The sequence below is a fragment of the Genypterus blacodes genome, unplaced genomic scaffold, assembly GCF_046128005.1.
Source record: "Genypterus blacodes isolate CSIRO-AG114 ecotype Tasmania unplaced genomic scaffold, CSIRO-AGI_Gbla_v1 ptg000090l_1, whole genome shotgun sequence".
Classification (NCBI taxonomy): Eukaryota; Metazoa; Chordata; class Actinopteri; order Ophidiiformes; family Ophidiidae; genus Genypterus; species Genypterus blacodes.
In genome coordinates this window covers 678633-700270 of record NW_027466895.1, presented here as the reverse complement: position 1 = coordinate 700270, position 21638 = coordinate 678633, and the positions used below count along the sequence as shown (strand labels likewise).

The following is a 21638-nucleotide window of genomic DNA, read 5'->3' as shown; positions in this document are numbered from 1 at the left end:
AAGTCTTGCTGATCCGACATAACGCTGCAGTGAAAAAGCGGGAGGGGAGGCAGCCAGTACCTCTGCCTCACTGAAGGGGGCGTGTGTGTGTGTGTGTGTGTGTGTGTGTGTGTGTGTGTGTGTGTGTGTGTGTGTGTGTGTGTGTGTGAGAGAGAGCACAAGGACTTGTTCTGCAATTGTTCTTCTTCAGGTGTTACAGACAAATGGCATTGTGGGTAGCTACTACTCTACCTCAAAAAAGTGAGGTAGAGGAAGTCAAGTGCACCGTAGGACTTTCATCCCTAGCAATAATCTCTATTGAGTCAGAGAGACTTTTAAAAGTAAAAGAAGTTAAAGAGGACTTTTACACCAACGTCATAGAGATGTTTGTCCAGAAGGATAGGCGAATGAACTTCTTTCTGCACCCCCTCTGTAGTGCATGTGTTTGTGTCAATTGTGTGTGTGATATGTAGGGGGTGCAAGACAAATATCAATTGTATGTGATTGCCGCAAATTGCATGCAAAATTACTAGAATAACGTATCTTAAATCTTAATCTTACAAGTAAAGGTAAGACATGCATACACTCACTGCTGTACAGTCCACGACAAAAATGAAAGACCAGCCCTTTTTAATAATAAATAAAAAATTATATAAAACAAGATAAGAAGATAAATTACTTCAAAGAATAAAACTTGTAATGTAACTTGTAAGAATTTGTATTGAATGAGTGTGAATTGTGGAATTGTGATGGTAAATTAAGAAGCAGAGCAAATACGTTCTCTCTGAGCCACTATGAATTTAATGTTCTTGTTTAGCCTAATACACTGCCTGGCCAAAAAAATGTAGGCAGTGTAGGCAGGTGGCGACTTTTTTTTTGGCCAGGCAGTGTATCTATGTGTGTTTAAAGAATGTTGATATGGTATACGAAACATAACCAGTAGTCAATGTGCAAGCAGCCAGTTGAATGGTTTGAATTTATGCTACACTGTTGAATTCATATATTCGTAAATCTGACTTTAAAGAGTCACCGCACCTCACTGACAGAAAGTAATGAGAGGCCTATCAAAGGCTGCGGTCGCTGAATCAGCTGACGCGGGTTGCTGCCAGATGCGTGCGTGTTAATCTATCTTTAACAACTCAGTTAACAAACTAAAACCCCCCTAGTGGGCTCACTTTCGCAGACATATTTGCGGCCCTTCTCATATCCTTAAGCGCGATTCTCAAATGTTATAAGCCAACGCCTTGTACACAACAGCCAGTTCCTTAATTATTCCTCGTGTAGTAGAAACAATAGGATCGGGATGAGGATGAGTTCCATGGAACTCGGGATTCTTATCAAAAACGCAGTAAAAGCAGTAACTCAGTAAAAGAGGAGGAATACTCGGTGCTTGAACGTGGACTCACTATGTAGACAGTATTGTTAGAGCTGTTATTATATTGTGAAGAAGCCTACGTCGTCGACCCTTCGATAGCTCAGTTGGTAGAGCGGAGGACTGTAGGTGGAAATGCTGGAATCCTTAGGTCGCTGGTTCAAATCCGGCTCGAAGGAGTTTTTTTCACTGCATTTTTGAAAGCCGATAATACATGCCTACATTATAGATCATGTCTATGTTAACTGAATCTTTGCGAATCAACCAGAGGCCAAGCACAAGAAGAACAAGGCAGAGTTAGAGGTATAGGAGTGAATATCCCCGCGATGCATCAAATTTATCAAGCAAATATTAATGACAGTATGCAAACACGAATTCCGCCTCTGACAGCGTGAGAGGAAAAAGGCAGATGTGCCGTTTTAGAGTTCAGAGGTATCTCATGTCCTGCTCCATATTTAGATTCTTCTATTGCAGCGACAGACTCTTTAATTAGTCACGAAGAAACCACGGGCTAATTTTGGAATCTGGACATCTGCAGCAAAGGTTACAAAAAAGGTTAATGTAAACAGTCGTGTAGTAGATCAGTTTGAAAGGCACAACCAAGAACAATATTCGACAAATCAGAAATGCGTTTGGTGGTGCATTTCAAAATAAAAGCGTGAATAAAAAAAATCAACGATTGTTTGATTTTAAAAGGGCAAAATGTTTTCAAGGCAGCACCAATATGGATATTTTATTGAAAGGAAGACAAAAAATAACAGGAAACAATGAATTTCTCATACAAAGAGCGTTCATTGTTGCACAGCCAAAACAAGACAAAGCTCTTCATCATGAGCACAACAGGCCACAAATACAGAAAACCAGTAACAGCTCAGGTCCACCCATTTCCTCACTTTATGTGCGTCGGCTGCACCTCAGAGTTCATTCCAGCTCTCAGCGAATTTGGTCTGGCTAGTATGTAAATGTATGGCTTCCTGCCAAACACTGACCCATACGAGGTCAGCGTCTCCCATCATGCTCTCAGATGTTCCCCAGTCCAGGTGGCTCTGTATTCTGAGTGGACAGCTTTAAGAAGCAGTTTTTCCTTTCTGACTGTTTTGGCTGAAGGCTGGTCAGCGCTCACAGGCCAAAGGCTGGTCAGCGCTCACAGGCCAAAGGTTTACATGCCTCACAGGGGTGTTATCCTGCATGTGGTAACCAGCTCCAGGGGCAAGGACAAAACAAGGAGGAGGCGGTGGCGCTGGGCATCAAACCCTCAAGGTTGAGGAAGAGAGCTGCACAGAGACGTACTTTGTTACTGTGGCAACAGCGAGAACCCTGGAGCAGAGGTCATTTGCCTTTTGAAGGATTTACCTCAGATTATTCTAAATCTCCAAACAGATTACGTTCATTATCAACAGGCCTCCTTACCACACTGAAAAGAAAGAAACACTGAGAAATTGATGACTTAATAAGCAAATCCGAAAGAATGATGAAAACAAAAACTGCACATTCTCATTTAAGAGATGAGGCATACAAGCCGCATCGTCAAGTCAAGTTATTCAGCAGGTTATTCATGTGCTTACATTCCTCCTAACACTCATTACTTGACAAAGATTTGCAGCAGATAATTATGAGTAAAATAGGACATCTATTAAACATTTAATGCAAAGTAAAGGAATTGATAAAGTGCTTCCAGGACTAAGTACAATCAATGTTGAAGAAAAGGCCCCAGCATACACACTGAAGAATTAACATATAAAACATTACTGAATCCTATACTATTATCCATTTATTAATGTCATCCTAGTCAGACTGCTTATCCGTAATTTATATCATTGTGCCCTTTGCACTGCAGTTACATTAGACCCCTTCTCTCCCCCTCAATGTCTTATTTACCTAACATTCCATTTAAGTTCATCAGCCAGGTTGCAGGTTTCCGTTCACGCAGAGCTTCTTCTCCTCTTGAGAACATGTAGTATGTGCTCGGTTAAAGTGTCAGTAATCATGCATAGCTCATTTTGTTCTAATCCCTTTTCCTCACCTGGTTGCTCATTCGTTCAAACGTTTCACAAATTAGAAACCCCAAACGTCAAAGCTACCCAGATATCACCACATTGTTCATTTGTCTCTCCACCTGGCAGTTTGAGTGCCATGACACAGAGAGGCCTCTGTCCAATAGGTGGGGGTGGGAAACGTTTGGGTGGTCCTTTCAATCCCCTGCATCCCACCAGAGCCCATAATAATGTACAGGAAGTCATTATGGGTCAGCAACATCGCCTCACTTCCAGGTGGCAGCCGTGGGCCGAGGGCCTGTGCTCCCTTTGGCGGCCTTTGACCCCAGCGCCTGACCTGAGCGGCTTCGCAGGTCACGTTCCGCGTTCTCGCTCTGCGCCTGCTCTTCGTCGTATCTGCAGACGTGGAGCAGAAGGGAATCAGAGAGAGAGAGGAGAGTGAAAAGAGCACATAAGGGAATTCCTGGTGCTTTCACATGGACTCACTGTGTAAACAAAGCTCTCTGCTTACCTAATACCCTATGAGCAAAACACACACACAGCCCCCCTGCCACATTGTGTTTACACACGTCAGAACATGGGACATCCATCTATGTCCCTTCGATAGCTCAGTTGGTAGAGCGGAGGACTGTAGTGGAAAACAGCAGGTATCCTTAGGTCGCTGGTTCAAATCCGGCTCGAAGGACTCTTTTACCCAGGTAGGCGTCATCCTCTGTGGCAACTTCATCTAGACTACTAAACTAGCTAACATCTAAACACACACACTCTCCCCTGCACACTCACAGTTCCGTTGACAGAGATACTCTCGTCCAGGAGGAGTTTGTTTAAACAGATGTGGCCCTTTCAAACTGGATTTGAACGGTGAGTTGAGGATGTTTGCAACTGTCACAACAGGTTTAGTCTGCATGAAGTAGGCAAAAGATAACCGACGGCTGTTGTTCCGGTCTCTGTGCTGATGATCAAGTAGAATTTAGCTCCACATTACAGAACAATATTAAAACAATCTCCTTTGAGCCGGATTTGAACCAGCGATCTAAGGTTGCCTAGGGTTTTCCACTACAGTCCTCCGCTCTACCAACTGAGCTATCGAAGGGACAAAACACATATGGGAGCTGGGCCTCATGGGTGAAGCGCCACACAATGTATCTGTACAGAAGTCGAGAACTAGCTTGTGGTGTGAACACAATGGTGGGGACACGTGTGTGCGTAGTTCTGTACCACATGTATAGAGAAGAAGTCCCTCAAGCTGGATTTAATCCTGCGACCTAAAGCTGAAGTTAAAAATTTCAAGTTTAACTACAACAGTAAACTAGGTCGCTAGCAAAATCAGTCTCCTCCGAGCCGGATTCGAACTGGCGACCTAAGGATGCCTGGTATCACTACTATAGTCCTCCTCTCTACCAACTGAGCTATCGAAGGGTCACAGGTGGCACCCTGACCGGCCCTGATAGGTGAATCTCCACACAGTGTGTCCACAGAGAATAATATTTAAATTTTGAATGGTGTGAACACACTGGTGATGGTGTGTGTTTAGTACTGTACAACATCAGTAGTGAAGAGGTCCCTCAAGCCGGATTTGAACCAGCAACCTAACACTACAGAGGACAATTACAATTACAGCACTAAGTGAGATCAAAACACTAAATGCGGTCAAAAGCTTTCCGAAAACACACATTCACAGATTTCTGGAATTGCCTTTCAGGAGGTGTCTTCCTTTTTCCCTTGTACATTAAGGTTTTTGCGAGAGTCTTTCTTCGTCTTCCTAGAGAGCTTTGAGGGGGTAGGGAATTTTTCTGATATTGTGGGCCTGTAAAGCCCTTAGAGACATTGGGCTTTTCAAGAAAATACATAGTAGATAACAGGTCAAGCCTTGTGAGAAATGCGATTGCATACTGAGCTGGTTTTGTTCATATTCCAACATTGATGACCAATCCAATTGCAACATCAAGTCCTACAAAGAAGTCCAATATGGCAAAGTGCACTTGGAAGTCTGTTACATTATGAGTAAGTTTGAATTCACATAAAGGTTTGTCCTTCGCCTAAGGATGCCTGGGATCACCACTACAGTCCTCTGCTCTACCAACTGAGCTATGGAAGGGACAGAGCACGGCTGGTGACCGGGCCTCAGGGGTGAAGCTCCACACAGTGTATCCGTGGTGAATAAGCTTTCAAATATGACTGGTGTGAACACAATGGTGATGCATGTGTGTGTGTTTAGTTCTGTACAACATCCATAGTGGAGAGGTCCCTCAAGCTGGGTTTGAACGAAACCTATAGAGTACAATTAGAGTAAAACACTAAATGAGGTCAAAAGCTTTCCAAACAGTCAAAAAACAATCTCCTTCGATCCGGAGTTGAACCAGCGACCTAAGGATAACCATGTCTCCCACTACAGTCCTCCGCTCTACCAACTGAGCTATCGAAGGGACAATACACACATGGGGACCAGGCGTGACGCCTGAAGCGCCACACAATGTATCTGTAACGAAATGGAGAACAAGCTGGTGGTGTGGACACAATGGTGGGGGACACGTGTGTGCTCAGTTCTGTAACACGTGGGTAGAGAAGAAGTCCCTCAAACAGGATTTAATCCAGCGACCTAAAACTATGGAGGACAATTACAGTGAAGTGATTTGAGAGTTAAACTAAAACAGTAAACTAGGTCACTAGCAAAAAGATACTCCTTCGAGCCGGATTTGAACCAGCGACCTAAGGATGCCTGGGATCAACACTACAGTCCTCCGCTCTACCAACTGAGCTATCGAAGGGCATGGTCCAAAGGGCAGGTGGATAGCAGGTGAGGCAGTGTGAGGTGGGAGTTGCTTGTTGATATTTTGGGCCTGCACCTGACTCTCACAGGTTGCTGGTTCCTGTCAGAGTGAAACTGAGAGAGTTTAATGTCACTTACAGGACTTGGTAGTTTCCCAGGGCCTCTCTTGGCGGGCTGCGGTTCCAGCGGCAGTCTGGTATGTCCCCGTTGGGCGTGACGATGTTGAGGGTGTCGTTGATTAGGTTGTATTTCAGGATGCGATCATTTGCTGTGCTGGATGTCAGCGAAGGAGAGGCGTTGACCTGAGGAGCACCAGCACATAAACATATACTCAAAGAGAAATTCTCATACCAAACATACACACACACACACACACACACACACACACACAAACTGCATCCTAAGAGCAAGTTTCAGGGATAAACTGTTTCTGACTGGGTTTGTGGCAGACATTTCTTTCAGTTCCTCATACAGGAGGATTTACACCCTGCAGCCAAGTTTGTGTCGACCAAATTAGAACGGATCAGTGTCTGTAAGTGGAAATAGCTCAGATGTAGCCTGAAAACCCAGAACGTCATTGTGCAGCCGTCAAAATGAGTCCAGTTAAACAAGTCAAGAACTTGGAAAAGTAGTGAGTGAAGTAGTGCTCATCAATTCATCATACATGTCAGGCAATGAGGCGTCGCTTTATCTTTTGAATTAACGCTAAGACAAAGTTTATGTGTTTGCCGGCTAGAATAATAAAGCGAATGGGTAAAGGACACACCCTTACCACATATTTGAATACACAGAGGCACCTGGCAAAGAACGCACACACACGTCAGCCTTAAGGGCATTTAAACTTGCTTCACAATAAAGAGGCATGATACTAATAACTGATATCTTCAAACGATACATAACAAAAAAACAAGTGGTGAAAGTGATTTTGAATGTGCCGACGTTACATCCACCCACTCCTCCATCTTACAGACTGTTGCTTTAATGTGTTAATCTGTAATACGACATATGGTTGTGACACTTTCTGCTCTTAAATCGCTCACCTCAATGAGCCATGGCTTGAGCTTGTCGTCAATAATGATATCGTATCCATAACACTCAAAACAGTGTTTGTCGTTGTTCATCACGGGCTACGAGAAAGAGAGAGTCAAACGTTTAATACAACAAAGAATGACGATGCCGTGTTCAGAAAGGATGTGAGCAAATAATCAATGTGGGAAAATAGTTTGTCTCTATCGTGTGATCAGTTGTCTCTGTGCGTTGTGGCCTTAGAGGAGAAGTGAATAAGGTAGCTTCGTGGAAAAGGGAAGTGAGCATAGGGTGCACTATTGTGATAAGGACAAACAGCTGCTCTCCTATTAAAGAGCTTGAATCACCAAAATGCCATAGCAGGCTGCACTGTGTAGTTAGAAATGCAAATCAATAGTGACGCTCATGCTATGTATTGGCATAATGCACGGGTGAGTGAATTAATGATGAGTAAGTGAACAAAACTACTTACAGCCACGGCCTTCAGGGACTGAACCACGATCCAGTGAATCTGGTCAAACAGTCGGCCAGTCACCTCCTTCCCTCTGGTGCTTTCCAGGTACAAACGCAGGTTACTGACCGTCCACTTGCCCCCGTGAACGTGGTTGTAGTCGTCCTGCAATGAACACACATCGAAGGATATACCACTTAGCTTTGGGTCATTACTTATTAGGGAGTATGAGGGTCTAACAGCTGTAACGCAGACTTACCCCGTGTTTTTGGATGGCCACGTTAGTGAGGTGAACAAACATGTTGTCCAGCTCACTGGTGCTCGGTGTGTATTTCACTGTGCAGAACCGACAGAAGCCAAGCTTGTACCTGAGAGTCAAACCCAAGATACAAGATTGTTTATCAACACGAAAGGACAAAGAGTTCATGTAAAATTCAAGAGTAATGGTTCAGTACTGTACTACTCACATGTAGCATTTGAGGGGCCGATATGTGGTCACCAGAACGTACAGTCGCAGGTCAAACTTCTTCCCTCCTATTAGTAAAGGATTGTCGATGTACAAGGAGATGACGTACGCTTCCTTACCACTAGAGGCCGCTACAAACCTGGGGGCAAAGGGACCAGGGCTTTCATAGAACTCCAATGGTTACAGAGTAGATATTGTATGCAAAATGATTAAACTGGTTTTCTTGTGTAATTCAGTTCAAGCACCAGTTCAGTCCCTCCTCCTATGACATCATTTGTTGTGAGCCGATCAGTACAGTAAAGAGGTCTGCCTGGTTGTTTTTCATTGTGAGGCGATAAAAGGATGATACAACAACATGCAAATCTATGTAAAAAGTCAGTTCTGGACGGTAAACACAAGGGGAGGCTGTGAGTGTGTGTGTGCGTGTGTGAGTGTGCGTGCGCGTGTTATGACATTGTTAACGCACGTGGAGGTGCGGCTGTCTCTGGACCACTTTTTGATCTGGGACAGCTTATTGATGAGGAAGATGCCTTTGCCCTGGGCCTTCCCGCACGGCTTCATGATCCAGGTGCTGGACGGGTTCTTGCGGAACTCCTCCACAAACAGATTGTAGTCGGCTGGGAGCATGAACGTCACTGGGACAAAATCTGCACAACACAACCATCAGAAAGGGAAACGTTTTCAACATCAATAAGCAAAGGGAAACGGAGATGATACAGCGCGGCAGTAATGTTTGCATTGTAGTACCTAAATAAATGTATTTGCCATTCTCGTCCTTCTCTGCCAGTGGGCTGCTTTCCTTCTCCAGCTCTTTCCGGTAGCGTTTGATGTTTTTGATCATCAGGTCCTTCCTGGTCAACTCGTAGTGGTTGGGAAAGTGGTTGACCATCTGCTCATCTGACAGGCGGTAGCCGGTGTCCACACTGAACACATTCCTGATGGTCTGAATGCTCATCCTGCATGTGTGAGAAAGTGAACGTGATGATATGAGCACCAAAATCTTATTAGATGTCTTGAATTTCTCGCATAAATAGACATTTGATCAGTTCTGAGCTTGTCACTGTGAAATGAAGAAGACTGCATCTCACCACAGTGGTTATAATTAACAGACTCCAGAGGAAGGAAGGAAAATAGAGTGGGACTAGACACACAACTACTAAGTATGTGTTTCACTGTCTACTAAGCATGGCTTACATAGTGGCTAACTGTGGCTTTGAATTTGTGGCTTATTTGGCCACTCAGACTTTCACATGTGCCTAAAGTGACAATATTATATCAGCTCTGGACAGGACTCTTATGAAACCAGCATTATAACATGTAGTTGTCACAGCAGTTTGAGATGTATGTTCTAGGATCAGAAGTTAGCAATCACCCTTCATACACAGGCTGTGTTAAAAGCCCGTTTCACTCTATTTCCCCTTTTTGTTTGCTTGAACAGCGTCCATCTGGAAGAGATTCTGGGGTAAACAAACCAGTAGAAATTCCAGTCCTCGGTGTCTGTGACTTGCGTCCATCCTCTCTTCTCAAAGTTGTTGATTAGGACAGATTTTTCAATATCTGTCACCCACTTCACCTTACCGGCCATGGTGCCTCCTATAGGGTGGAGCACATCATAACAGGTACACAGACAGGGGGAGCAGACAAGAAGACAACCAGACATGAGAACAGTATCATGCATGGAAACAAAGAGATGCTTGTGTTCCAGATACCTACCAGCAAATCAAAGTCAGGAAACAGCCAGTCATCAGCAGCAGCTAGCCGGGCTGCTCCGTTAGCAGGCTGCTCAATGTTCCGAGGACTGCTGCAGAGGCTGGTCGGACATCACCCGGTGATGCAATCTCACTAGACTGTCTTTAAGCGGGAGGGTCCTCTGTCAGCATCACCGACAGCTCCAGTTAACACCGGGACGCGGTAGCCATGTCGTTGCTAACGAGCATTAGCTGAGTTTATTGATCCACAACCAAGCCACCGTGACGAAACGCGCCCCTCGGTCAAAGTGGTGCTCTTCACAATAAAAGCTCCAGTATAACATACGCACAGCAGTCATTTGCAAGTTCACTTACTGACAAATATTTATAGATACGTTATAGTAGAAAATATCGCAAACTAATTTAAATGTCCAATATACATGAAAACAATGTCGCGATGGGCTTGGCCTTTCCGGTTGATAACCTAGCAACGGAGGACGCAGTGATGTCATTGAAGAACATAACCTCTTAGTACCAGTAGAGGGCAGTGCTGCACTGCGTTAGGCTCTAAAGCTTGCTCTTTTTCCGGCTGAGTACTTTACTACCACATAGTGAAGTGGAACAGTAATCAGTCTGAAATACGTTGGAACGTCAGCTATGTTCAGTATTTCAGTATTTCAAAAAATCGAAAGAACAATAATTTGTTGCGAAAAATGCAAACAGCCCAATTAAGGAATAAAACGCAGAGTTTTAATACAAAACACCTACTAATTAGTAGTTAAAAGTGACTGTATAACAGTCAAAATTGTTTTTGTCGCATGGCATTAAGCTCAGATTATTAAGGCCAGTTTGCTTGAACCTCACTCGTCCACTAATAAAAAACAAATACACATTAGAGGTATTTGAATGCCGAACATTGATATTATTTTTTCTGGATAAACAGCACATCCTCCACCCAACGCCCATTCTTAGATTAATTTGATCTTTATTTTATGTTTTTGAGACAGTATCATGAACAACTCCCAACCCATGACGCGGAAACGATACAAAAAGGAAATTACATCACATATACAACATATTATTAACTTCATTATAACTGTGTAATTGTGATTTGAACTTTGAATTTCGTTTTCCATCGTAGGAAAAATTCAAGTACAGAATGAGATAGTGTCTACTGTATGTTGTTGTGTGTTTTCTAGTTGACATTTACCAGAATGTTTTTCCTCCTCGAAAACAAAGTGCAGTCGCCCCCTGATGGTCATGTCTTCCTGCAGCGGATACAGGCGTGGTTAATGATTTTTGCGGCAGTTACCTGAGAAGAGCGAGATTAAAGGACGCTGCTGTAAGTACTGGACGAATAAGTTATTAAAATGTTTCTTTCTTTGATTTGTTTAACACACGCTTACTTACAATGTCTTTATGTTTATTGCAGGGCGGCGTCTACTTTAATCTAAACAACAGGTAGGTTTACTTTCTGTTTTATGACGTATGCACCTGTTCCTTTGTTTACAGGTCGAGGGAAGCTATAATGCACTAATATCCCAAAAACTTCCAGGATAATATTAAAATACTCGATGAAGGTTCTAGCTTTCTATTTACAGTATTTGAATTTGGATGAAATTAATTGAAATAAGTGTGATCTTCAAAACGACCTTTGTTTGCTTTGGGTGAGAAGAATGACTTCATCTCTTTGTTATGACAATATGCAACAGTGCTATAAGATGTAGCCTCACAAACGACCATATGGGTATTATTGGATGGTGTAAACTGTGGCTGTGTACAACAATTATTACAACATTTTGATGTTTCTCTTGCCATCAAATTGATATAAACTTTGTTCAAACTCACATAATAATCCACTAAATTAAGCCTTATTCACTTTTTTGCTACTTATTAACTGAGGAAATGTAAATTGATATATATTTTTAGTTTATACTTTTGACTCAGTGATGTTTTTGTTAGTAGAGAAAAGCAGTTTGGTTGATTTGATTTATGGAAATGGTGCATTTGCATTCAGACTCCAGCACGAGTGCAGGTACAACAGGAACAGGTTTGAGGACAGGTGTGTGTAGGAGAGAACAAACATGTTTACTCCTAATGATAAAGACAGGAAGTGAAAAACATGACTCCATGGGAACAGCAAATTACACCAATTACTAGTTTCTTTGTCCTCATCCTTTACTTTTTGGTTTAATATGGCGACTTGAATACAAACGTTGGAGTTGAACAGATGATGTCATCTCTTCAAACTGAGGAGGGCCTGTTGTTTTATCAGCCTCAGTTTTCTGCCCGGTAACACAGCCGCCACCTATCCTGATCACGTGACTCAGTATTTACACAGGCTCTTTATGAACGTTGGGAGAGTGCAAACACACACACACACACATTCATTAAACAGACATGTCATGCCATGGAACCTTTACCTGTCTCTGTGACAGAAGTTGTAATTTAACCACAAACATTAAAAACTGACAATATGACTTTTTCTCCTCAGAAAACAAGATGGTAGAACAAATTAGACTGCAAAATCGTGTCATCTCCTTCCGGGCTGGACCTGGTGAGGCGGACGCTGCCATCCTGTTGAACATGAACCGCAGGTACAGGCCCCCTTTGTTCATAATAACAACACACAACTCCAGTCAAGCTGAGCCTCAGGCAACAGACCGTGTGGGATCAGTTGTACCAAAAACACATATTGTAAAAAATAGGATCTGTTTGCAGAATCACTTGATTCTACAATAACAATTTGTGGCTTTTATTTACTTATTGAATTAAACTTTGTACCTCCCCTTTGACTATTGCATACTGAACAAAAACATCAACACATTATCAAACTATAACCTCCAAAACATTCCTGTGGGTTCCTCATACAGGTTCAACGACAGGGCTGCACGGACCATCGGCCGCCAGTTGGCAGTAATAGGAGACCGGCTGGACTGTGAGCGGACCAGCAGACAGCCGACCTGGTTGCGAACTCCCCTTCACATGCTAAGACCTGCTCAAGCACTGACCAGAACCATCTATCGGTATGAATCCCACTCGTCTTGTGATTACATCTTAATTGCTAATTTCTACAGCTTTGTTACTCAGTAAACGTGAATGTTCTCTCTCCCTCTCTCTTTCAGGGATCTTCAGAACCAGTTTGGGGGTTTCCAGGGCTTGTCTGCTGCAGTGAAGGCCTGGATAGCAGCCACTGTGCCTGGGCAGGGCATTCACAGAGCTGACACCTGGGCAGCCTGGGTAACAATCATGTTTTTTTATCACTCAAATGTTCAGGGGGTAATGCCACTATAGTGTACGTTTGACTGACAATAGTGTGTTTGCTTTCACAGTTGTCAAATCTTCAACCAGAGACCTGCACTGGCTGGACCAGAGGACTACTAGTCACTTTGGCACTTGTGGCCACAGTGAGCGTTTGCACTGCATTATGGGTGGAATGGAAAGGCTAATTAAGTGGCCATCAGGGGTTCTTTTGCCCATAATAATTTATGTTTGATAAAAAAAAATTGCAACTGAGTGACAATTACAAACTGATTTGTTTCTGCTGTTTACTTTGATCTTTTCTTTTTTTTATACTAATTTAATGAGTGGTATTGAATTGTACACAAAGACTGTGAACAACTTCTTGGGCAAAATCACAGGCAACACTAGTGGAATGACATCATAAGATTTGTCACAGGGCAGCTTAAAGCCACCCAAAGAGTTGACCAGTGTAATGTAGCAGGGCTGTTTATTTCACTGTTGTACTGATATCAAAGTGTGTGTGTTTGCGGGGACTGGACTGTTGCTGGCTTGCAGTTTTTTTTTTTTTTTATAAATCAAGATTCCGTTTCTTACTGGTTTAAGAGGCCATGTTTTTACAAACAACGCTTAATATAAATAAGGGAGCTGGACTTTCTGTTCAAATCTAAAAATGGTTTTACATGTGATGCAAATAAACTTTATAAAAGAAAATGGCATTGTCTCCTTCATAGAAAAAACATTTATTTTTGCTAATACAATGATCAAGTCCTTAAAGGTTCAACAGGTGTTGTTGAACTTTGCATTAGTCGTCTTGGTCTACATCGTTCTTGACGACATCCACGTGTGTGTAAGTCTGGTAAGCCTTCCTGTTACACCTCTGAAGCGTGGCGCCCAGCTGCTTCCCTGGGCCAACCTCAAATGTGTGGGGGAACATCTCGCCCTGCGCCCTCTCGTAGATCTCGTGCAGCGTCTGCTCCCATTTCACAGGTGACACCAGCTGCTTCACCAGGTGTCGCCGCATGTGGCCTTCGTTAGTGTAGCGCCTGCCGTCCACATTGGAGTACACTCTGATCTCAGGACAGCGCACCTGAACGGCAAACGTAGAGAGGAGGAAGCTCTGTGTTAGATGATGATGTTTAGGCGTGTAGATGACACATTCTCAATGCAGCTGACTGACCTCCACCTGCCTGAGGACCTCTCTGACAGGTTCTGTGGCAGGCTGCATCAGCTCAGTGTGGAAGGCCCCGCTCACTGGGAGAGGTTTGGTTCTCATGAACTGCAGACGTCTTGCGTTCTGCTGCAGGAAATCCAGAGCCTGGGAAGAGGAAGTAGATCTCACATCAAAGCGGAACCACAAAGGCCATTTCTACCTCCCACTACTGCTGTTTTTCCTTTTCTTGACCCTTAGGTATGATGGATATTTCCCTGAGGAGACATGATGCTGCATACCTGTTGGTGTCCTGCGATAACCCTGCCGTCTGGGAACAGATAGTTGGCCACGATGCAGACCGGCTGCTGGATCCCCAGGCTCTGGCAGTGCTCTTTAGCCTGCAGACAGGCGTGTTTGTAATGGGCCTGAGGACGACCAATCACAGACAGCATCCCGCTCGGAACCAGCTCTGAAGCTTTCTGCATGGCCTCTGCACGCACCTTCACAACATACAAAGCTAGAAAAACAAACAAAAACACACTGATTTTCTCTGCAGTCCTATGATTCCATGTCTTGTTGCCTTGACCTGAGGAGGAGCAGCAGCTTCATGTCACGCTTACCTTCTGCAAAGGTCATAGCACCGGAGAAGACCAGGGCAGCAAATTCTCCAACACTGAAACCCGCAGTAGCAACACACGTCTCAATGGCCTGAGGGGAGAGGGGGAAATGTGTGGCTTTACAATAAAACACGAACATACACCGTAGATCAAGGAGTGAGTCAAAACAATAACAAATCAAACACAAAACAAACATGGACCTTGTGGAGCAGATATCTACCTTGGGGTTTTCGTGGTTGAGTCTCTCCACGGCAGCCAGGGAGGCGACAAACACGGCGGGCTGGCAGTGGACCGTCTTTATCAGCTCTTCCTCGGGTCCATGGAGGCAAAGAGACAGCAGGTCGTACCCGAGTATCCTCTCCGCGGCCGAGTACATCTCTTTGACGTTGGGGTAACGCAAGAGTCCGCGTCCCATGCCCACAAACTGGCTGCCCTGGCCCGGGAAGAGCAGCACGGAGAAGCCGCTCGGTTCCTTCCAGGCTCTCCGGGGCTCCTCCGCGGCGGGCGGCTCGCTGTCCTCGGGAGGAGAGGTACCGTCAGCGGGGGGGAGCCGGGTCTCATCCTGGGGACCGGGCGGCCGGGTGCTGGACAGTCTTCTGCAGAGGGAGCGCAGGGACCTGACCTTCCCTCTGCAGGTCCTTCTCACGCCGGGGAACAACATTTACATTCACGTCTCAGTGTGACATTTATATTAAAGATTTCAGGGAATAGGACGGACCCATACTGCGCCTGGATAAACTGTAAATCACGTAAATAAGCCCATTATTCTGGCTGAGAGAAAGTCTAAACTCGCCATGTTGTACCCGTAAGCCGAGCCATGATGTTTGAAGTCACCTTTGAATTTGTTTTACTTCCGGGGGAAGCGGACGTAGAAAGCGCCACCCTCAGGTCAGAGTTGGAACGCTCACAAACTGTTCAAACTGATATACTGTGGTATACTGCAATCGAACACCCGAAGTTTTATTTATAATTTAATATCAACTTGTGTTTCTTGGTGTTACACCTGTTCACTGGTTTTGAAACATAACGTGACCTTTCACATTCTAGACTGAGAGTATGCGAAATAAACCTTGAAAACAAAATACCAGCAAAACATTTCTATTTATTTGTTTATAAAAAATAACACAAGCAGTATTTCGATCGCCTGCACCTCCATGTTTAGGTCCATACTGTCTCTGTCCATCTCCGTTTCACCCTCTGATGAGCAGCATTACACGCATCACACTCAACAGCCCAACAATACACTGTTCCTTTGTGAATCACAGAGACAACATCACAGTGTGCACTTATAGTATTTATCAATAGATTTTATTGTACAAAACCGCAAATCTCACTCTATCTCACTCAGATGGTTTGAGTTTGTTCCGCATCACAGATTTCCTTCTTCCTGTGCAACTCAAAATATAAATATAACACAAATTGCTGCACAGATTTTGATAAACTGTAAACAGCCTGATTGTTCGTCTTATTTGTGGAATTGTTGTACATTTTAAAAACTGTGTTAATCTGTCTTAATCACATTTGTCCGTTTGGCTTCTGCTGTGATTCCTCCTCTCCCTCTGACAGGTGAGCCGCTTCCATCTGCTTCTCCGGGCCTTGGTTGCTAAGCTTGAACTTAGAGATGAACTCGTTGCTGGCCAGCGCGTCTTCCTTTTTCTGACACGTGTTTTTCAACTGCAGCCGATCCAACCGGTCTACAACAAAGAACAACAGACATTTAAGTTTCAATAATGCTTTGACCCGCTCGTTGTCCCACCCCTGAGACCCAAACAGCATCACACCTGCAACCGTGATGGGCTTCTTTAAGCGCGTCAGCTGGATGTTCCAATGGCGTACGTGCTGACTGGCATTCCTCAGCTTCTCCTGGACCTCCTGCAGGGGGTAGAAGTATTCATCTTCATGCTGCGGCACAATGAACCAATCCAAACACACTGACTCTCTTATTTTCTGCCTTAGTGTACCTCCAGGTGTTGGCGGCTCCTCTGGCGAGACTCGCGCAGATCTTTGAGCTCCTGCGAGGCTGAGTACAGGGCAGAGGGCGTGGCCTCCTCCTCTGTACTGTCATCTAAACCCTCCATTATGGTGCTGCAGCCCTGTAATGCCCTCTGCTCCTCCTGGAGCAGCTGGAACTGCTTCTTCTTCTCCTCTTCAGCCTTTAACAACCTGGAGCCGAAGAGGCAAATGCACATACATAGTAACAACCACTTTACCAATGTGTGAGTTTGTGTGTGTGTGTGTATGTGCGTGTGTGTGTGTCACCTTTCCAGCTCCTGTCTGACCCTCTCCTCCTCCAGCCGCGCCTGGATCTCCATGTTGAGAGCGGCCTCCAGTTTTTGCTGCGTCAGCTCCAACTCCTGGATCCTCTTCTTGTGTTGTTCAGCCTCCTTTTCCTTCTCCTGCATCTCTGCCTGCATGCTGTCTCGCAACTAACACACACACACACACACACACACACACACACACACACACACACACACACACACACACACACCATACTGATGTCTTGCTGATTTCAGCCACTCCAAAGCGTTCGGGTAAATGGAAAATCTCTCTCTCACCATCTCCGCTTCTTTCAGCTGTCTCTCCAGCTCTGTCCGCACCTCCCTCTGTCTCTTCCTCTCTTTCTCCTCTGCCTCCCGTCGTTGTGTTTCCAACTCTCGTGCGTGCTAATAGGACACATTTGATACCATTTTGATTGCTACTATGAATTTGAATGAATATGACAGCCCTCCCATTCCTCTGCCAGTCCCTCCTTCCCTCACCTGGATGATGCTCTCTATCTCCTGGTCCTGTCGTTCTTTGTCTCTCTCCATCTCGTGGGTGATGGAGTCATCTGATTGGCTGCTCCGGCTGCTGGTGCTGCTCCGGGAACTCGGGCTGCGCTCCCGAACGCTGTGTTCCCGCTGGAACCGCCGCTTCAGTTTAAGCTCCTGGTGAAGAGACAACTTGCCTTCATTTTGAAGACGGAGGGCCGTTTGAAGGGCTGGAGGGGCAACGCACACAGACAAACACACACATTTAAACACCCTGTCTTTCTGAATGACCTCCCATTGTTTGCATCTCACCCCAGAATATGAATATAAAAACTCTTCTAGTCTTTACATTTGAATGCCTGTAATGACGGCGTTTTGTTTTGCTTTTTGTTCTCTATGTTCTGCTTTACTTTGTGGACATAGATACGTGTGCATGTGCGTCGCTGTTCATACACACCAACATACCTTGAATCCACTCCACCTTCTGCCGTTGGTCAGCGGCGCTCATTTCGTAAGTTTTGTATTCGGTTTTCACACAGAACAGACAGCGTTTCCCCTCTTTGTCTGGAATAGGCTGAACGCAAAAGAGGAGGGAGTCAGACTGCGTCGTCAAAGAGAAGTGTTTGATTCTCCTCTTCTCCTCTAGAAACAATTCCACCAACCTCTATAACGCAGCTCTTATCCAGCTGGATCTCCCCCTTCTTCTCTTTTAAGTCCTCCCCCACATAGTAAGACATGGAGCAGGGCTTCAGCACGAACCAGCGCTCTGTCCAGTTCCTGCGTACGTGCCCTTTTTTCCACATGTAACCCTGATAAGGAAGGAGGGAGTCTTAATAACCGAGCGAAGAAAGCGGAGCAGACCGAAAAACACACACACTCACCCTCTTGAGGACATTGTGGTACATCTCCAGGAAGACCTCATTCAGGGCCAGACTGAAGGCCTCGCCACTGGTGACCCTCAGCAGCCGACCTTCGCCCATGTGCTCCAGGAAGCTCCACACAGACATGCCCTCCTCCCCCTGTGTGGCATCCTGGGATATCAAGTCCTCCAAAGGTTTCCCGTCCCACTCCTGGCTCATCGCTGTGGAGATTTTCTTCATCAGATACTCCACCTGAGCACAAGTTTGGAGTTGAACACGATAATAAATCACAGTCATCGTGGGGGGAAGGTGCTGCGCTGATGGTAAAGCAGTTTATTTTTGTCCGTGCTGACAGGAAACCGAAGGCATTATGGAGGAAGCACAGGAAGGAAGAAACCCATTAACAGACTTACTTGCTCTTGTTTTTTCTACAGTAAGAAAATACACATGCTGGGTTAAGACTGAGGCTAAAATAAAAAAAAAATAGCTTTCTTTATTCCACTATCTGTCTGTCAAATGTATGAAACTTTGTATCTGTACAACCACAACATTATAATTCATGACAGAAACTTCACTTTCAAAGCCATTTTCTGGGATACTTTGAATTATTTCTCTCTCTCATTTTTTTCTTTTCTCATCCCTCTTTTACCTCCTCAGGTATCATCACCAGCGGGTAGCGATCCTCAGACAGCAGGTTGAACAGACAGAAGAGCTTGAAACAGTCTCTCTCAGAGAGCGGCCTGCCCTTTGGCACGGCTTTCCAGTTCTTCTTCATGGTCATCATCCAGCACAAGTCGTCAAACTTCTCCTTGTCGAACATTCCCTCTTTGACCTGTCGGACACAAGTACACTCATAACGACTGAAACCCAAAACCAAACCATTTAAGTATATAAGCATAGCAAGTTAAATTTTAATTGCATGGGATTTGCTGTGGATTGCATGCAACATGATGATCAATAAAACATTCTATAATACAGCAGTGTGCCTTCTGATTGGTTGAAAAACAAGCTGCTGGGGCAAGAAAGTTACGCCAGCAACGACTCAGCAGCTCATACAATCAACTGTGATCTTTCATCTTGAGTATCGCTTTGCAACGTCGGCCTCAGCATCCAAATTACAGCTGGCACAACACGCCGTTGCGAGGTTTGCAGTTTTCTCCTCGTTAGCAGGCGGATGTAGATTAAATGCATTTGCATTATTATGGCTGCGGGTTGACAGTTTGGGTTTTTATTTGGTTTAGAGCAAAAACTAGACTACAGATGATCAAATACAGCACCAACTGTCATCTCGAAGACTTGTAGAATACTGTGGTATGTTATTAGATGGGTGTGATGATTAAGAGGATTTCCAGGTTCCCTTAAAATAATTAAAATACAGACCACGACCCAGATTGTGATACTGCAGCATTGGGCAATTGGAAGGGATAGGAAGGGAGGCAGTTACTGTCCTTAGGAAGTCTCACGTTATTAGCCTCCACTTATTGTACACACACAGGAATGTTAATGACCCCTGCTTTAGACAAACAGGTGCAGTACCTTATCCAGTATGTACTTGTTGAGGTAGGGCATGTAGCCGTGGTTAGACACCGGGCCGTCGTCATCGTCCTGGAAGTGCTCCTCCAGGGCCACAGGGTCGTGTGGGATGTTCAGCACAGTGTACAGGTTGTGGGAAAGTACCTGAAGGACACAGATACACAGATACATGCGTATGAATGATAGTAATTCATCACACAAAAAGGATTACGTATCAGGCTCTGGATATACTTAAAAGTCATTTGATGGCATTTTTTGAATTATATACCTTCAAACCTATATTCTTTTAATCTAACCTGCGGCTGTAAATTTGCATTTTAGCTCAATCTGGCATGTTTTCTTCATATTTTCAGAATTATACCTGACAGGCACACAAGACAGGTATCAATGTTTCGTCTATGAATATGACCGCAACAAATGACTAAGTCTTTGCCAGACTTAGAGTTACTTCATAAATGCACACACACACACACACACACACACACACACACACACACACACACACACACACACAGCTGATCCCCGGTGGTTACAAGCATGTCAGAACAGCTTTCTGCTATTTCCTTGGATTCTTCTCACCTCTGCAGGCTCATACAGGCGTGTACGAACTGGACCAAAGCAACATTTAAGACAAAAATATATAACCAGTACTCCAGTGGAGGAAATGACAAAATAAAACCTCACTCTGACTTATGTAAGTGTTTATTTTACAGAGTTTGTCACAGGGTGGACTTTGACCCCAATGCTTAAACTGGAGTCACACTCTACTTTCCCAGCAATTTTAGGAGAAAAACCCCTGTGTTGGTGTTTAACTATAATTCAATTAAAATACTTCAGAACAGTCAGAGGAACTTTTTTGAGACTTTGTTTTGTCCTCAGTCCCCCTGAATCAAGACAACTGAGACCCAAACCTGTTTACTGACCTTTCGGGAACATTTCTTTGGAAAAAAATAAACATTAAATCAATCCGTGCTCACCTTTAACTGCGATTTGGACACTTTTCCGCACTTCTCCACGTCCAGCGATGTGAATGCGTACCAGATGGACTTGAGGAGTTCGGATTTTAGGTCCATTTCGGAGACTTGGCAGTAGCGCAAAACGTCTACATTTCCTAGCGCAGCGCAGCAGCTTCGAGGCAGCGAGGGTGTGTGAGAGTTGGCAAATAAAAGAACAGAGCGAAGGAGCCACAGGGAAGCGTGTAGGACAGAGTGCGGAGGAGGAGGAGGCTGGAGATGAAAGACCCAACTCCTAATAAAGCAAGTATATTCAGTAAAACTCAAATTTGCTCCATAAAAAAGCACCAATCACTATTCCCCCCTCTTTGGTCTATTCTTGGCATTCTTCTCTTACGCATGTTGGGTGACAGACAAGTTAATATCTTCATTAAAACTGTCATCTGTAATTATTTATGATTAAAAAATCAATTTGGGGGCAATTTTCAGAAGACATATTCAAGCTGTGAGGCGTTTAAGTGTTCCAAATGTCGACAGGCACAACCGGACAATGTTATCAACAAAGCACAGCACACCCATTAGCGCTGTGCAAAGCTACTCTCATTTAGCAATTGCAATGTGTGAAACATTAAATCCCTTTTTGGCAAACTTTCACATGTTAAATCAAATGTTTGCTTTCACTAAAGTAGACTAATGTACGTATATGTAAAACACAATCACCATGGTGTTAAGAGGCCTGATCCCATGAGCTATAAACAGTAAAAATGTCTTATTCAGGCTTCC

At 44.4% G+C, this 21638-nt stretch overlaps 4 protein-coding genes and 6 non-coding genes across 13 annotated transcripts; 3 read left to right on the top strand and 7 right to left on the bottom strand.

The window, feature by feature from the left end:
- The first annotated feature begins 1443 nt into the window (after positions 1-1443).
- trnay-gua (transfer RNA tyrosine (anticodon GUA)) lies at positions 1444-1530 on the top strand. The gene is given in 2 exon segments: positions 1444-1480; positions 1495-1530. It is a non-coding gene; the product is annotated as a tRNA-Tyr (tRNA).
- Positions 1531-2068: 538 nt separating this feature from the next.
- Positions 2069-10065, bottom strand: ttll1 (tubulin tyrosine ligase-like family, member 1). 4 transcript variants are annotated; one of them, XR_012964484.1, is made up of 10 exons: positions 9531-9740; positions 8806-9014; positions 8525-8705; positions 8060-8197; positions 7852-7960; positions 7614-7757; positions 7156-7242; positions 6254-6417; positions 2705-3741; positions 2069-2625 (listed from the first exon to the last, which is right to left on the bottom strand). XR_012964484.1 is itself a non-coding variant. In XM_076158874.1 (10 exons), exons 2-10 carry the CDS (start codon positions 9641-9643, stop codon positions 3612-3614), a joined length of 1275 nt encoding a protein of 424 aa, XP_076014989.1. In that variant the 5' UTR covers positions 9644-9651; positions 9772-10065; the 3' UTR covers positions 2069-3611. The 4 variants fall into 4 exon arrangements, 2 of the variants coding, with proteins under 2 accessions (XP_076014989.1, XP_076014988.1); XR_012964485.1 differs by having other exon boundaries at positions 3230-3741; XM_076158874.1 differs by adding an exon at positions 9772-10065 and having other exon boundaries at positions 2069-3741; positions 9531-9651.
- Positions 3943-4030, top strand: trnay-gua (transfer RNA tyrosine (anticodon GUA)). The gene is given in 2 exon segments: positions 3943-3979; positions 3995-4030. It is a non-coding gene; the product is annotated as a tRNA-Tyr (tRNA).
- On the bottom strand, positions 4351-4438 carry trnay-gua (transfer RNA tyrosine (anticodon GUA)). The gene is given in 2 exon segments: positions 4351-4386; positions 4402-4438. It is a non-coding gene; the product is annotated as a tRNA-Tyr (tRNA).
- trnay-aua (transfer RNA tyrosine (anticodon AUA)) lies at positions 4678-4764 on the bottom strand. The gene is given in 2 exon segments: positions 4678-4713; positions 4728-4764. It is a non-coding gene; the product is annotated as a tRNA-Tyr (tRNA).
- On the bottom strand, positions 5685-5771 carry trnay-gua (transfer RNA tyrosine (anticodon GUA)). The gene is given in 2 exon segments: positions 5685-5720; positions 5735-5771. It is a non-coding gene; the product is annotated as a tRNA-Tyr (tRNA).
- trnay-gua (transfer RNA tyrosine (anticodon GUA)) lies at positions 6027-6113 on the bottom strand. The gene is given in 2 exon segments: positions 6027-6062; positions 6077-6113. It is a non-coding gene; the product is annotated as a tRNA-Tyr (tRNA).
- Positions 10066-10763: 698 nt separating the features above from the next.
- Positions 10764-13367, top strand: bik (BCL2 interacting killer). The gene is made up of 6 exons (XM_076158875.1): positions 10764-11088; positions 11179-11207; positions 12241-12343; positions 12620-12772; positions 12872-12986; positions 13079-13367. Exons 3-6 carry the CDS (start codon positions 12249-12251, stop codon positions 13193-13195), a joined length of 480 nt encoding a protein of 159 aa, XP_076014990.1. The 5' UTR covers positions 10764-11088; positions 11179-11207; positions 12241-12248; the 3' UTR covers positions 13196-13367.
- A 348-nt stretch (positions 13368-13715) lies between these two features.
- Positions 13716-15585, bottom strand: mcat (malonyl CoA:ACP acyltransferase (mitochondrial)). The gene is made up of 5 exons (XM_076158872.1): positions 14977-15585; positions 14760-14847; positions 14439-14656; positions 14167-14304; positions 13716-14076 (listed from the first exon to the last, which is right to left on the bottom strand). Exons 1-5 carry the CDS (start codon positions 15415-15417, stop codon positions 13792-13794), a joined length of 1170 nt encoding a protein of 389 aa, XP_076014987.1. The 5' UTR covers positions 15418-15585; the 3' UTR covers positions 13716-13791.
- Positions 15586-15838: 253 nt separating this feature from the next.
- Positions 15839-21081, bottom strand: def6c (DEF6 guanine nucleotide exchange factor c). Its single transcript, XM_076158871.1, has 12 exons — positions 20880-21081; positions 19906-20046; positions 19019-19201; positions 18391-18621; positions 18172-18318; positions 17975-18083; positions 17519-17739; positions 17315-17422; positions 17016-17182; positions 16718-16919; positions 16538-16628; positions 15839-16450 (listed from the first exon to the last, which is right to left on the bottom strand). The coding sequence occupies exons 1-12, from the start codon at positions 20973-20975 to the stop codon at positions 16272-16274; spliced, it is 1875 nt and encodes a 624-aa protein (XP_076014986.1). The 5' UTR covers positions 20976-21081; the 3' UTR covers positions 15839-16271.
- Between the last annotated feature and the right edge of the window lie 557 nt (positions 21082-21638).